The sequence below is a fragment of the Sphaeramia orbicularis genome, chromosome 17 (genome assembly GCF_902148855.1).
Source record: "Sphaeramia orbicularis chromosome 17, fSphaOr1.1, whole genome shotgun sequence".
Classification (NCBI taxonomy): Eukaryota; Metazoa; Chordata; class Actinopteri; order Kurtiformes; family Apogonidae; genus Sphaeramia; species Sphaeramia orbicularis.
This window is the reverse complement of record NC_043973.1, coordinates 26,580,280-26,593,389: the sequence shown is the minus strand read 5'-3', so window position 1 is coordinate 26,593,389 and position 13,110 is coordinate 26,580,280. Positions and strand designations below refer to the sequence as shown.

Genomic DNA, 13,110 nt, shown 5'->3' with positions numbered 1-13,110 from the left:
GATTACAGTGTTTTTCTTAGGATCCAAATATCCCTTCAGTGGTCCATCACTGACAACACAGCCCATTTCAATCCAATTAAAAACTGAAGCTTTTTACTTCTATTTTACATATAATATCAAAAATATCCTTTTTTTTTTTTTTTTTTACCAGCACTAGCAAAAAGTGTATATTATACTGCAATTGCACAAAAACAGTCTGGCATGATTCCTTTGTGTGTACACAGTGATCTTTCCACCTGCAGAAGGGGAGGAAAAATCCCAGGTTTTATCTGAAATTGTCTGGACAGTTGCCCATATATTGCCCAGCATAAGCCACTTCCATCAGTTCTTATTCCTGGGTGAATAGAAGATGGATCTGGCACTCATCCTTCTCCTGTCTGTAGCAGCTGGTGAGTTCACACTGAACAAATTCACACATTTTCCCCAGTGCATTCAGTGAATATGAGTGTTTCTTGTCTGACTTGGGTTGAAGCCACATAGTCTGAGTTTGTCTTGATTTTGCCTGTCACTGTGTCAAAGTGTCTGGGTGTGGAGTACCCAGCTATCAGCCCGACACTAACCGTGTGGTGAACGGAGAAGAAGCCCGACCATACAGCTGGCCATGGCAGATTTCACTGGAATCTTTTTTTCCCACCTGTGGAGGAACTCTTATAGCTCCAAACTGGGTCTTGACCGCTGCACATTGCATCACGTAAGAAAATGTCACATACATCTTGCACAAATAGTTTCGTGGTTTTCTCTTGATAATAACAATAACAGTAATAATAATGACTGTAATATAATAGTAAAGTAACTTCAGGCTTACAGGTTGATGATCTATTTAAAAGTAATTTTGCATTTGCCTTTTCAGTGTAACGCTGAACAGTGTTTTAAAAGCTGATGTTTTTCTTTTCTGACCAGATTCCACACATACCGGGTGGTTCTTGCAGAACATGACATGAACAAAGAAGAGGGACCTGAACAGTTTATAATGGTAGAAAAAATGTTCATTCATCCCAAATGGAATGACAACTGCGTGTCTTGTGGGTAGGTTTTCATAATTTTAACTGAATAATCTATTACCAAGACATCCAAAACATACTGTATGTCCTTGTGTAACCAGTATGTACTTTTCATGAGAGTTCAACAGCAGCTGAGTAAACAGAACTGTTGTAAATTTAACTGAATGCAACTCAAGTCAATAATAAAAAAAAAAAAACAGGCAGGCTTTTGAACAGAACAATTACACCACATAAAAAGCGGGTATATTTGTGTTTCTATCTTGTTGTGTAGGAATGACATTGCCCTGCTAAAGCTGGAGACTAGTGCTGTTATCAATGACAAAGTTCTTCCAGCTTGCCTGCCACAGCACAGTGAAACTCTGGCCCACAACGAGCCCTGCTACGTCACAGGCTGGGGTCGTCTCTACTGTAAGCCTGCTTTATCATCTGCCAACACTCAACTCATATGGAGCTGAAACATGTCATCTCTGTGTATTTTGTTTATATTAGCTGGTGGTCCTAAGGCAACTACACTCCAGCAGGCCCTTCTTCCAGTGGTGGATCACAGTATCTGCAGTCGAAGTGACTGGTGGGGTAGCTCAGCTAAGACTACCATGATCTGTGCAGGAGGAGAGAGCAAGTCAGCCTGTCATGTGAGAGACTACTACATAAAACTGCATTATGTCTGTGTGGAACTCACTGATTCATCAGTCTAATGGATGCTGTGGTCTCCCAGGGTGACTCTGGAGGCCCTCTGAACTGCAAGGGCAGAGATGGCAAATGGTACGTCCAAGGAGTGACTAGTTTTGTGGATGGGCGTGGATGTAACACCCCACAGAGGCCCACTATGTTCACCCGTGTAGCCTCGTTCATCCCCTGGATCACTGAGGTGAGGGATGACCCAAATGTGCAACTACTGAATGTTATTTTACCTGAATTTTCACAGCTGAACTGTTTAAGTATTTATGATCCTGCAAAATAAAGCTTGCGCTCTTTACTTTCAGACCATGGCCCAAAACTGAGGAAATCTCCAGAAATGAAGAAGTGACTGAATAATAAACTATGAAACTGTGAAATATTTGTGTTGTATTATATTGTATTTCACATAGGGCTGCAAGTACAGCAAAATTTAAATTTAAAAACATATAACAATCATAAAACAAATATTTTAATCAGTATAAACATGATTGAATTGTTATAGAACAGGACAAGAATAAATGAAATCAGACATTTAATGTAGTAAATATTTGAATACACAGCATGGAAATAAAGTTGAACAGATCATTATGGTGACAGTTTATTGATTTTACCTACATGTGATTGTTCATTGGAGATTATATGGGAAACTAAATGTCCTAAAACAGTGATTGGTGTGTAAAACTATCAGCTAAAGTTATGTTAATGGTTTCCACTTTGAAAACAGTATTAATCAGACAGTATGTGTGACTTGTATATCCCTTGTGACCATTTCACAAGGTGGCTTTCTAAGCATATTTAAGCATGCTCTGTAAATGATGGTCCTTATGGGGCTGGTGGCTTCCAGGTGAAGAAGTCAATTCCCTTCAGCTCTTCAGGTAAGTACTCCTGCTCTACAGGGCCACTGAAGGCTGGGTTGTATTTGTAGCCCTTAGCGTAGCCCAGCTGTTTCATCAGTTTGCTTGAGGCATTGCGGAGATGAAGAGGCACAGGAGGGAGCGGACCCTTATGGTTCCTCAAACATGCCTTCACATTATCATAGGCTAAGTACATGTCTGCAGACTTGGGCGCTCGGGCCAAATAGACAACACACTGAGCCAAGATCACCTGTCAGTCAACATGTGAAAGGACTTATTATAACACTGAGACAATAGGTTGATATATTTAAACAAAGGCTGTAAAATGATCGCTGACGTGTCACATGAGCCTACCTCACATTCAGGCATCCCAATAAAGTGACAAGCCTGGAAGGTAGAAACAGCCTGAGGAAGAGCAGAGGGATCTGCCAGACCTGAGGGAAAAGAGACAAGAAAGTAATTGTTAGAATGAATAAAAAGAGATGAACAGGAAAAAAAAAACATTTAAAAAACTACTTCTAAGTAATTCCTGTTATACACTTTGTCATAGGACAAAATCCTAATTACATAACAATGTGAAATAACGAAAATATAAAGCCACAAAAAGAGCATTAGAAGACAATCACACAAAACCATCATACACTTATAAATGCAATTCAACTAAACTAAAAAATATAAGAAATAAATCACATACATTCCTTCAAAGAAACGTGTTCAAAAGGAAAATAGATATCTATGTCAAAGTAGCGTATGACTTTCATCAATAATTTTTCTTCAAATTTAGAAAACCCCAGTGATAGCCTAAGTATCATTAATCCATTAGCCTTTCTGTGTTTATGCACCTGAAACACTTCCCTCACGGTGAACAACTTCAAACATGACTCCATCACAAGGAGTCCATCTCCATACCAGAACGACACATCACTTGGGCCTTTTCTGAAATTTTGTCGCGAAGTGCATTGTGGGAATGGGAATTCCATGCAGCCCCCGCAGCAACAAACATGGAGACAACAAGCAATGAAACTGTGTCTGCTACCGGTTCAGACAAAATGGAAGGAACCACTGTAAGTCAAGTGTCATCTTATAATATGGGGTGGGTGATCGTGAAAAACAATACTTAGACATTAGTTTCATGACATTTTGAGAATATGTCATTGTGTAGGCTTAACATACACGCCTCACAAGCATACAGGGTATGGCTGGGCCCTCACCGCTCACTCGCTCCTTACAGTCCATGTATGATATGACCCAGTAGCGAAGACGGTGTCATTGCTTGTTGTCTCCATGTTTGTTGCTGTTGGGGCTATGTGGAATTCCCATTCCCACAATGCACTTCATGACAAAATTTCCAAAAAGGCCTGAGTGATGTATCGGTCTGGTATGTAAACAAATGGACTGCTTGTGATGGAGTCATCTCCAAAGTTGTTCACAATGAGTGAAGTGATTCAGGTGCATGAGCAGGGAAAGACCAATGGATTAGTGATAATTAGGCTATAAGTCGAGTTTTACAAATGTGAAGAAAAATTAGTGATGAAAGTCATACACTGCTTTAAATGAGCTTTGTGCATTACTTTTACTGTACACATAAATGACCTAAGGTATTATGAGTGTTCACAATAAAGAGTCCTGTGCATCATATTGCAGAGATATGAAGTGAATTCATTCACAGCCATGGGCCGATGTGTCACTATGTGTGTATGTGACCACTAGGGAGAGTAGTGAGTCATTCTGCTGGCCCGTCATGGTGATGAAAATAAATGCCAAGGACTCGAGGATGAGAACTGGTAAGAAACAACTTTCAGAGTCAAAGGAGGTAATAAAAAACACAATCACTGTTGCTGTTTTCACCCATGGACACAGACTATATTTTAAGAATGATGTTTGATGCTGAATTATAGTGTTTCTTCTCCACTGGTGAGTTCAATTATGAGGCCTATGAAGGTATGAAGTTATTATATGATCTTATTATGTTTGCTGTTGCTTTTTGGTGCTCTACAGTTCAGACTATACTGTGACAGTTCTGACCTTGTTTAGACAATTACAAACAGATCCTGAGTACAGCTATTGACAATGCAAACTATTTAGAAATCAGAGCAGATTTGCTGTTTTCCTGAGGCTGTTTTGTGTCTGAAAACAGAGCTAAGATAAAAGAACTATAATGTCAACTGTGATTTTTTTAGAATGTGAAAACCGAATGATACCATAACAAACGTGTAAAAAATGAGTTTCAAATTTTATTTAGTGAGTGATACAGTCTGTGGATAGATGTTAATCTGTGGGTGATTTTAGAAGCTGTGAATGCATTCTGGTATGTGACTTGCCCTCTGCTATTGGTACTTGGGAATCTTAATACTTTAAACATCTGAGCAGCCCTGACAAAACAACACCCACATTATCACAGTAATGAAAAAAAGGAAGTGGCAGATAATTTCACCTACCCACATCTTCACTGGCAAAGCGGACAAGCCTTCGAGCGACATAGAGGGGATCTTCACCACCCTCCAGCATGCGGCCCAGCCAGTACAGGGAGGCGTTCTCATGGGAGCCTCTCATCGACTTGTGCAATGCTGAGATACAGTTGAAATGCTCTTCACCTATGGAGTTCACACAGAGAAGATCATTGTGTATAGATGGAAAAAAAGGAGTCATGTGACTGACCATTTTCATGCTTATGATCCGTCCCATATAGTCCTGAAAACATTATATGCACATTATATTTATCTTTAAAAATGCAGTAGAAAAACCTGGTTTTCACACCACATTAAGCAGGAATGGAGGAAATCATACTGTGTCCAATGAGGCCATTAATCAAGTTGATGGGATGTTTCATCACTCTCAACTGAGGAACAGTAAATCTCAATCTTTTGGGACAGCTGAGCGTTATGTAAGAGGACAGTGTGAAGGACTGTTTCACAGGACCAAAGAGTTGAGGTGTCAGATACAGTAGTTACAGTACGTTGTATATAGATTGCACTATCTCCACCACTTAGCAGACATGCTGCTGATGGCGTATGCACCATTAGAACAAGGACAATAATGAAACAAACATTGACTTCCACTTAAGAAATCACCAAACTATGATTAACTCATGGTGTGTAACTGTAGAGCAAATTAATCCAAGTTTTTTTTAATGTCATTTTGCAAAGGGTACTAGAGCTGTAGTAAATTATGTGGACTGTGGTAACCCCAAACACAGCACAATGCCATTGCACATCCACAATAACAAAACACGACACTCCTAAGCAACCAGAGGCATGGCTATAAACGCTCCTAAATTTGTGTATTGTTTAATCATCGTCTTGCATCCATTTACTACATTAATATATCCAGGGTAGTGATCATGAGATGCAGGAGTTATTTAAAGTGCAAAGACATTTACTTGTCATAAAGATGGTGAATAAAGCTGGTGAGAAGGTTTCTAAGTAACACGTTATATATATATATATACACTGGGACCTCTAATGGATCTGCTCTGACCTGGTGTTACTCAAAGCAGGTGATAGAATAATAGTGTTCACAGGGATACATAACAAGTGCATTTGCTCTTACCTGCTTTATCATAGAGAATATGGGACCTCTGAAGACCCTCCTTCACATGCTCCTCCTTCACCACTATTTCCAGGGATGAAGTGTCATGTGTTAATGTGTTAGCCAAGCTCACCTGAGCCTGAACAGCGAGCTGGAGACTATTGAGGCCCACCCTTGCGTCACCATCACAAAGGTAGGCTATGGTGTCAAGAGCTTTTTGTTCGATTAATACCTTTGGCCTAAAAAAAAAAAAGAAAAAAAGAAATTAATTACTAAAATAAATAGTCCAAATCTTAATTAACACTCCTTCATTATCACACCACAAAAAAGAATGTTAGCTATTTATAACCGTTATGATACTAAATTATGATTTCTTTTTTTTAATTAAATTTTTAGACCTCAAAACAAATGAAAATCCACAAAGCAAATCAGATGCATACATCAGATGTTCTTCCTAAAAAGCCTCAGTACTTAAGACATGGACTAAAATTAGACAAGGTGCTTGCAGTGTCTTAATATTAGCAGTTCATCACTATTAAGACTAATTCTTAAAGTAGTTGTTTGCTTGTTTAACTAAAAAATTAAGCAAAGTTAGATCTAATTCTTTCAACTCCCATTGGACACAAGGAGTAAGGCTGTGCAGTTTCCATGGAGATTTTAATCTAAATAAAAATGAGTCATCCTTAGTCTTGTTTAAGCCCCATGTTAGCTGGTATTACCCGTTGATCCCGCTGCATGTTACAGGCTACAGATTTCTGGGGATCTCAAACAATACACTTAAAATTCAATTATATTCCTGAGGCTCATCATCATATTTCATCTGCAGCTACCATGTTAACAGCTGCCTCACTGTCTACACCTCAACACCAAACCTCTTCTGTCAACATGTCCAGGCAAGAGCCACAGGGATTGTTGTGGCTATAACAACTGCTGGTACACTCCTCCCATATGTTATCTAACACAACCCAATAGCCACGATGAGTGGAGCAGGCCTCCAATCCACCAAAGACGTTGAGCAGTGGGATGACACACTCATGACGCGTCACACCAGAAGTTTCCTGAGTAGCACTTACTCATGTCCATCTGACTGGTCCTGATCTTTGGAATTTTCTGGCTCACGTCCCAGTACCTTGACCCCCAGTGTGGACACGGCCCTGTCCAGGATCGCGCCCATCGCTTCCACGGACAGCCTCTCCAGGACCAGCACCCTACACCTGCTCAGCAGAGCGGCGTTCACCTGAAAGGAAGGATTCTCTGTGGTCGCCCCGATCAGCGTCACCGTCCCACACTCGACGTGAGGAAGGAAGGTGTCCTACACGTCAAACATAATCGAGTGGGGAGAAGAGGTAGAGAAAATAATTCTATGAAGGGACTACATCATCAAGGGTATGCATTTTTTCACTTCATGGATTTGTTCATTTCAAGTCACTATTTGCATGATTTTTATTAAAGATGCCTATGACAGGAAAATAAGATACACTTGACAAAACTGAACCCATCAACCTTCAATTCATTCATTAATATATTAGGTTTCATTTGTAAAATAGTTGCACTTTGTAGCTTCACATGCTTATATAGTATATATAAGTTCCAAGAACCAAACAAAGGGATTGCTATGTATTGTTTAAAAGGGGATCAACCAAGTTTATTTTTAAGGTTTGCACATTCTCATAAACGGTGTAGGCTGCAGACATGGCTCCAAGCTATTCATAACTATACATTGTTGTTCTTATGGGGAAATTCTCTTTGTGTTTTGTCATGATCATTAAACATGATGCTCATAAGAGACTAAATAGAAGGTAATACAAAACTTCTCCTAAATTCACCTAAATTCTTCTTGTTCTCCTAAATTGTGCGCTTGCTTGACAGTCTTTACTACTAAGTATGAGTGTCATCTTAAGATTCTCTCCACAGTATGCACTTTGGACCTAAGGCAAACACAATCATTTTCTACCAGACTTAATTGGTCTTTTCTGGCTAAATACTTTACCTGCTGGGATTTGTTGAAGCGGTGAATTTCATCAATAAATAGGATGGTCTTCCTCTTGCACAGTCGAAGCTCATTCTGTGCCTGCTTGATTACCTCACGAACATCATTAACAGACGCACTGGTGGCTGACAGAGGGACAAAGCGGGCTGATCCATTCTTTTTACTGGCGCTGGCAATTATGTGAGCTAAAGTGGTCTGGAAAAAGAACAATAACATCAATAAACACAAATAAATAAGTCAAAAAGTCTCATTTATGTAGTACGGTGTAAACTGATACATACCTCTAAAAAAATATGCTAAAATTAAGTAGAATACCTGGTATCTAGAATACTTTAACATGCCATTTTTTCCCCACGTCAAATAAGACACTATCCTTTCAGTGTGTCGTAAATCATGTCCGCACTATAAATATAGAGCTCCTTAAAATAACAATGCAGTGGTGACACCTAAGAGATAAAGTGTTACTAAAGCATGTTGTCAAAGTAGTTCGGGGAACTACCGTACAATAAACCAGGCTTGAAGCATTGCATACCTAAGAAGTCATTAGCATGCTGTATTCAGGGCTGATAAAGAGAACAGTTGCAAGCATTGACCTGGCAGCCATAGATTGAATACCTCTGCCTTTCAACATGTGTAAATGTTTCACCTCTGTCTCTATCAAGTGCACCAGGCAATAAACAAGTAAAACAAAAAAAAAAACATAGACAGAAGGCAGAATTAGTTAGACTGTTCTCCTCAAGGAAAGACCTGGAGCTGTTCTGTTTTTTAGCTGATAACGCCACTTTCATGCAGTGCAGAACTATTTAAGACTTCCACAGTGTACTTCTACATCCAGAACATTAAAAACATTGAGGCCTGATAAAGGGAACACAGTGCTTACAGTCTTCTACACGGGAATCAGTTTCACATAACATGTGATTAATTGACTGATTACAGCGATTAGCCTCTTATTACCCCACCCCCCTAATGAGGAGGTAAGGGGTATTGGTTTTGGTTTGTTTCTTTATTTGTTAACACTTTAGCAGCAAAACTATTGGTTGAATTCATACCAAATTGGGTTTATATATTGCCAGTGATGTAGAATAGATGTGATTACATTTTGGGAAAAGTAGGTTCTTTAGGATTTTTTAAAATCTTTTTTTTTTATTCCCCCATTTACTTATAATGGCTTAAATTTGCCTATGCTGTCTCTTTCTATGTTGACATCAGCACATGCATAGGCATGATGACATCAGCTGGATCGATACCAAAATAAACCACAATACGTGTGAGGGGCAGGGTTTGTTGTGCCTGGCACCCCTTGTTTTCTAAACTAAAATTATTGTTACCATGATTGCAATATGGTTGCACCATGAATCTAGGCAGGATGAAGTATGAATCCAGGGAGTGGCATTTTTATTATTTTTTTGATGGTGAATAAATTATCAAGCTAAATTAAGTCACTTAGTCTATTAGTCCTAACATCATTAACACATGCCCCCCACCCAAACCAAAATAAAAAATAATAATTAAAAAAATTACCTGTGGAGTGGATGACCTAGAAGTACACCATTTAATTGGTTTTAACATGTTTTTCAGACTTTTTGCAGCACTGGGGGAGAAAAAGCATCATAAATATGTGTTCAGTGTCTCTATGAAGTGTAACCCACATCTTCTCACACCCCCACAACAAAAAAATTAGCTGGCTCTTAAAAGTGTGTGCTGAATATGCTTATTGTTCTAATCATTCTAATCAACTGATTATTTGCATACATCCCTTGTTGAACTGAACTACTACTACTACTACTACTAATAAGTACATCTGCAAAAACAGGGAGGCTACATTTTGTAATATGGGTGCACTAATTACTCCATTATTAATTTCCTAATAACACTGAAAAATATACATAAGTTTATTTTGATAAAAATTATGGACAGAAATGATTGTAGATTTATAGAATTTTCTAATAATATCACAGCAAAATATTGATGAATGCATGTTTGTTCATTTTAAGGGGAATGTTAAGATTTATCCTTGCTGTTCTTATGTGAATAACAGACTGTAGGAAGTGTGCACTGCATATGAAAAAGTACTGATAACAGTTATGGAGGTATAAAAACGTGTTGTCATCTGCACACCTTTCCACATCCTGGTGGTCCCCAGAGGATCAGAGATGGTATTTCCTGAGAGTCCAGAAGTGACCGGAGGAGTGTTTGCTGGCCTACAACTTTAGTCTGACCAAAGTACTCCTCCAGTGTGTTTGGTCGCAGTATGTCTGCCAGGGGTTTATTCATTGTGAGCAGTGTGTGCAGTGACAGTTGATGTGATGCGTTCACGGTCGGCCCGTTGAATCCAGAGGGCTGGCTCTTCAGAACCTCTGGAGGCCTACTTGCCGGTCCTGCTTCCGCCTCCTCTGGCAAACTACGTTTAACTCCCTTGTTAGCAGCAAGACCAGAGCTTGTTTTACTGAAGAATGGTCCGTTACGTTCATTTTGAGAAGAAACTTTACTCTTGTTTGTTTGGAACATGGAGAATACCGCTGTTGACGACGTACCTGCCGAGGAGGAAGAGGAGGAGGAGGGGACGGTACTTTTGTTTACACCGGGACTGGACGGAACCTTTTCCGCATTAATACGAGGTTTCTTCTCTGGAGGTCCGTTTTCGCCCGCTGTGGACGGACTGCTGTCGGTACCGCCACCCAGCAGACACACGTCCAGGTGTCCATTAATTCTGTCTGTCCTGAAATCCTTAAAACACACAGGACACTGCACTGAGTCTGGGGCTGATGTCAGCTCGTTCGCCATGTTGACTCCCGCGAAACATTTGACCCGTGGTCACATGATCACAGATTGACCCTGTTTTCCTTTTTTTTTTTTTTTTTTTTTTTTTAATTTGTTATTATTATTATAATTATTAGTTTTATCCGAATTTCATACTAGCTGTAATTTTTAAGAGGGTATATATTATTTGCAAGTGAATATGTTTAACCCAGTGTTTAGTAAAATCCCTTTCTTTTTCGCTGTGACGTTCAGGTACCATAGGGACATCCAGCATCTGTCTGTATGTTGGACGCAACAAACACGAGATAGCCTACATCACAGGTGTCAAACATGTGGCCCGGGGGCCAAAACCGGCCTGCCAAAGGTTTCAATCTGGCCCACGGGATGAATTTGTAAAGTGCAAAGTTAGGGCATCAAACTCAAAAATAATATTATAATAACCTATGAATAATGACAACACCATTTTTTTTTGTCTTTGATTTAGTGCAAAAAACATTAAATTATGAAGATGTTTACATGAACAAACTATCCTTTAACAATAAAATGTGAATAACCTGAACAAATATGAACAACCTGAAATGTCTAAAGAAAATTAAGCACAATTTTAACAATATTCTGCCTGTTACTAAATGTTTTGTGCCTTTGCAGATCTGATCTGTAATGCACATGTAGCCTATAAATGATATGTCGAGGCAAAAATATTGATAAGATTGTACTTCTATTTCTTAACAAATTTAATTTTTTTCAGGTTATTCACATCCTTTTTGTTTGGATAGTTTGTAAATGTAAATATTGGCATAATTGAATGTCATTTTTTTGCACCAAAACAATTTGGAGTTGTCATTATTTATTGGTTATCACAATATTATTTTACTGGTCTGGCCCACCTCAGATTAAATTGGGCTGAATGTGGCCCCTGAAAGAAAATGAGTTTGACACCCCTGGCCTACATAGACATGTGTTTATACATGTGATATACTGCTTAGTCTAACATGTTTTAATTACCTCCGCCAAGGAGGTTATGTTTTGCCAGGGTTTGTTTGTTTGTTTGTCTGTTTGTTTGTTTGTTTGTTTGTCTGTCCGTTGGTGTCCAACATAACTCAAAAAGTTATGGACAGATTTGGATGAAATTTTCAGGGTTTGTTGGAAATGGGATAAGGAAGAAATGATTAAATTTTGGTGGTGATCGGGGGTGGGGGGGCCCACGGGGGGGGCACTGATCAGCCTTGGCGGAGGTCTGCGCTCTCCGAGTGCTTCTAGTTAAATGAATGTAGTTGAGTTTAATTTTTGGTTGTTGTTGTTTTTTCATTCACTTTATTAAATTTTTTATTACCTCTGCCAAGGAGGTTATGTTTTTGCCAGGGTTTGTCTGTCTGTCTGTCTGTCTGTTTGTTTGTTTTGTCTGTCCGTTAGTGTGCAACATAACTCAAAAAGTTATGGACAGATTTTGATGAAATTTTCAGGGTTTGTTGGAAATGGGATAAGGAAGAAATGATTAAATTTTGGTGGTGATCGGGGGTGGGGGGGCCCACGGGGGGGGGCGCAGACCAGAAAATTTCATCAAAATCTGTCCATAACTTTTTGAGTTATGTTGCACACCAACGGACAGACAAACAGACAGACAGACAGACAGACGAACAAACCCTGGCAAAAACATAACCTCCTTGGCGTGGGGGGGCCCACGGGGGGGCCACTGATCAGCCTTGGCGGAGGTCTGCGCTCTCTGAGTGCTTCTAGTTTGGTTATTTATTCATTTTGTGTCTCCTTCAATTATTTATTGATTGATTGATTTATTTACTTATTTGTTTGACTTTTAAAAATGATTTATTTTTAATTTTTAGATATCTTTATGCTGATAGGAAGCTAAATAATTAATTGTGTGCATAGAAAGGGTTGGGATGAAATGCATTTCTACTTCCTCTCACTCCTTTTCGAATTTGTGAATCAAGTCATTATGTTGTTATACGTTTTCACTGTATGGGTCAAAGATATGCCACATGAGCACATGTAGATGCTCAGATTTCTATTTAGTCAGTGCATTTTTCTTTCTTGTTATTCTCACAAACACTGTTGGTTCTTCATTCATTCCTCCTCTGTCTTACTTTCTCTTATCAGATAACCAACAATAAACAAGCTGGTCAACACCAGAGGTCATCCAGGGCTGGAAGAGAGTCTCAGACATAAAGCCTGGCAGCCAAGTCTCCCTCTAAGGGAGGATGGCCAAGATGAAGTCAGTCCATCAGTGTGCCAGCAGCAGAAACATGACTAAGCTGGCCACCTTGCGTTACTTTTGGGAGAT

At 39.3% G+C, this 13,110-nt stretch overlaps 2 protein-coding genes across 3 annotated transcripts; one reads left to right on the top strand and one right to left on the bottom strand.

The window, feature by feature from the left end:
* The first annotated feature begins 349 nt into the window (after positions 1-349).
* On the top strand, positions 350-2,002 carry LOC115437321 (chymotrypsin-like elastase family member 3B). Its single transcript, XM_030160536.1, has 7 exons — positions 350-389; positions 520-691; positions 901-1,026; positions 1,273-1,409; positions 1,491-1,633; positions 1,717-1,869; positions 1,985-2,002. The coding sequence occupies exons 1-7, from the start codon at positions 350-352 to the stop codon at positions 2,000-2,002; spliced, it is 789 nt and encodes a 262-aa protein (XP_030016396.1).
* Position 2,003: 1 nt separating this feature from the next.
* wrnip1 (WRN helicase interacting protein 1) lies at positions 2,004-10,840 on the bottom strand. 2 transcript variants are annotated; one of them, XM_030160535.1, is made up of 8 exons: positions 10,170-10,840; positions 8,052-8,246; positions 7,135-7,373; positions 6,083-6,300; positions 4,972-5,127; positions 2,888-2,967; positions 2,455-2,783; positions 2,004-2,417 (listed from the first exon to the last, which is right to left on the bottom strand). In XM_030160535.1, the coding sequence occupies exons 1-7, from the start codon at positions 10,833-10,835 to the stop codon at positions 2,502-2,504; spliced, it is 1,836 nt and encodes a 611-aa protein (XP_030016395.1). In that variant the 5' UTR covers positions 10,836-10,840; the 3' UTR covers positions 2,004-2,417; positions 2,455-2,501. The 2 variants fall into 2 exon arrangements, with proteins under 2 accessions (XP_030016395.1, XP_030016393.1); XM_030160533.1 differs by having other exon boundaries at positions 2,004-2,783.
* Positions 10,841-13,110: the final 2,270 nt, after the last annotated feature.

What these genes read in the sequence shown, in the direction of transcription:
- LOC115437321 (XM_030160536.1), top strand. Translation starts at nt 350, where the DNA reads ATGGATCTGGCACTCATCCTTCTCCTGTCTGTAGCAGCTG. An exon ending in TCTCCTGTCTGTAGCAGCTG is followed by an intron (nt 390 to 519) that starts GTGAGTTCACAC and finishes ACTGTGTCAAAG; the next exon opens with TGTCTGGGTGTGGAGTACCC. An exon ending in ACCGCTGCACATTGCATCAC is followed by an intron (nt 692 to 900) that starts GTAAGAAAATGT and finishes TTTTCTGACCAG; the next exon opens with ATTCCACACATACCGGGTGG.
- wrnip1 (XM_030160533.1), bottom strand. Translation starts at nt 10,835, where the DNA reads ATGGCGAACGAGCTGACATCAGCCCCAGACTCAGTGCAGTGTCCTGTG. An exon ending in CTTTGCCAGTGAAGATGTGG is followed by an intron (nt 2,968 to 4,971) that starts GTAGGTGAAATT and finishes CTTTTCCCTCAG; the next exon opens with GTCTGGCAGATCCCTCTGCT. An exon ending in TTGGGATGCCTGAATGTGAG is followed by an intron (nt 2,784 to 2,887) that starts GTAGGCTCATGT and finishes GTTGACTGACAG; the next exon opens with GTGATCTTGGCTCAGTGTGT.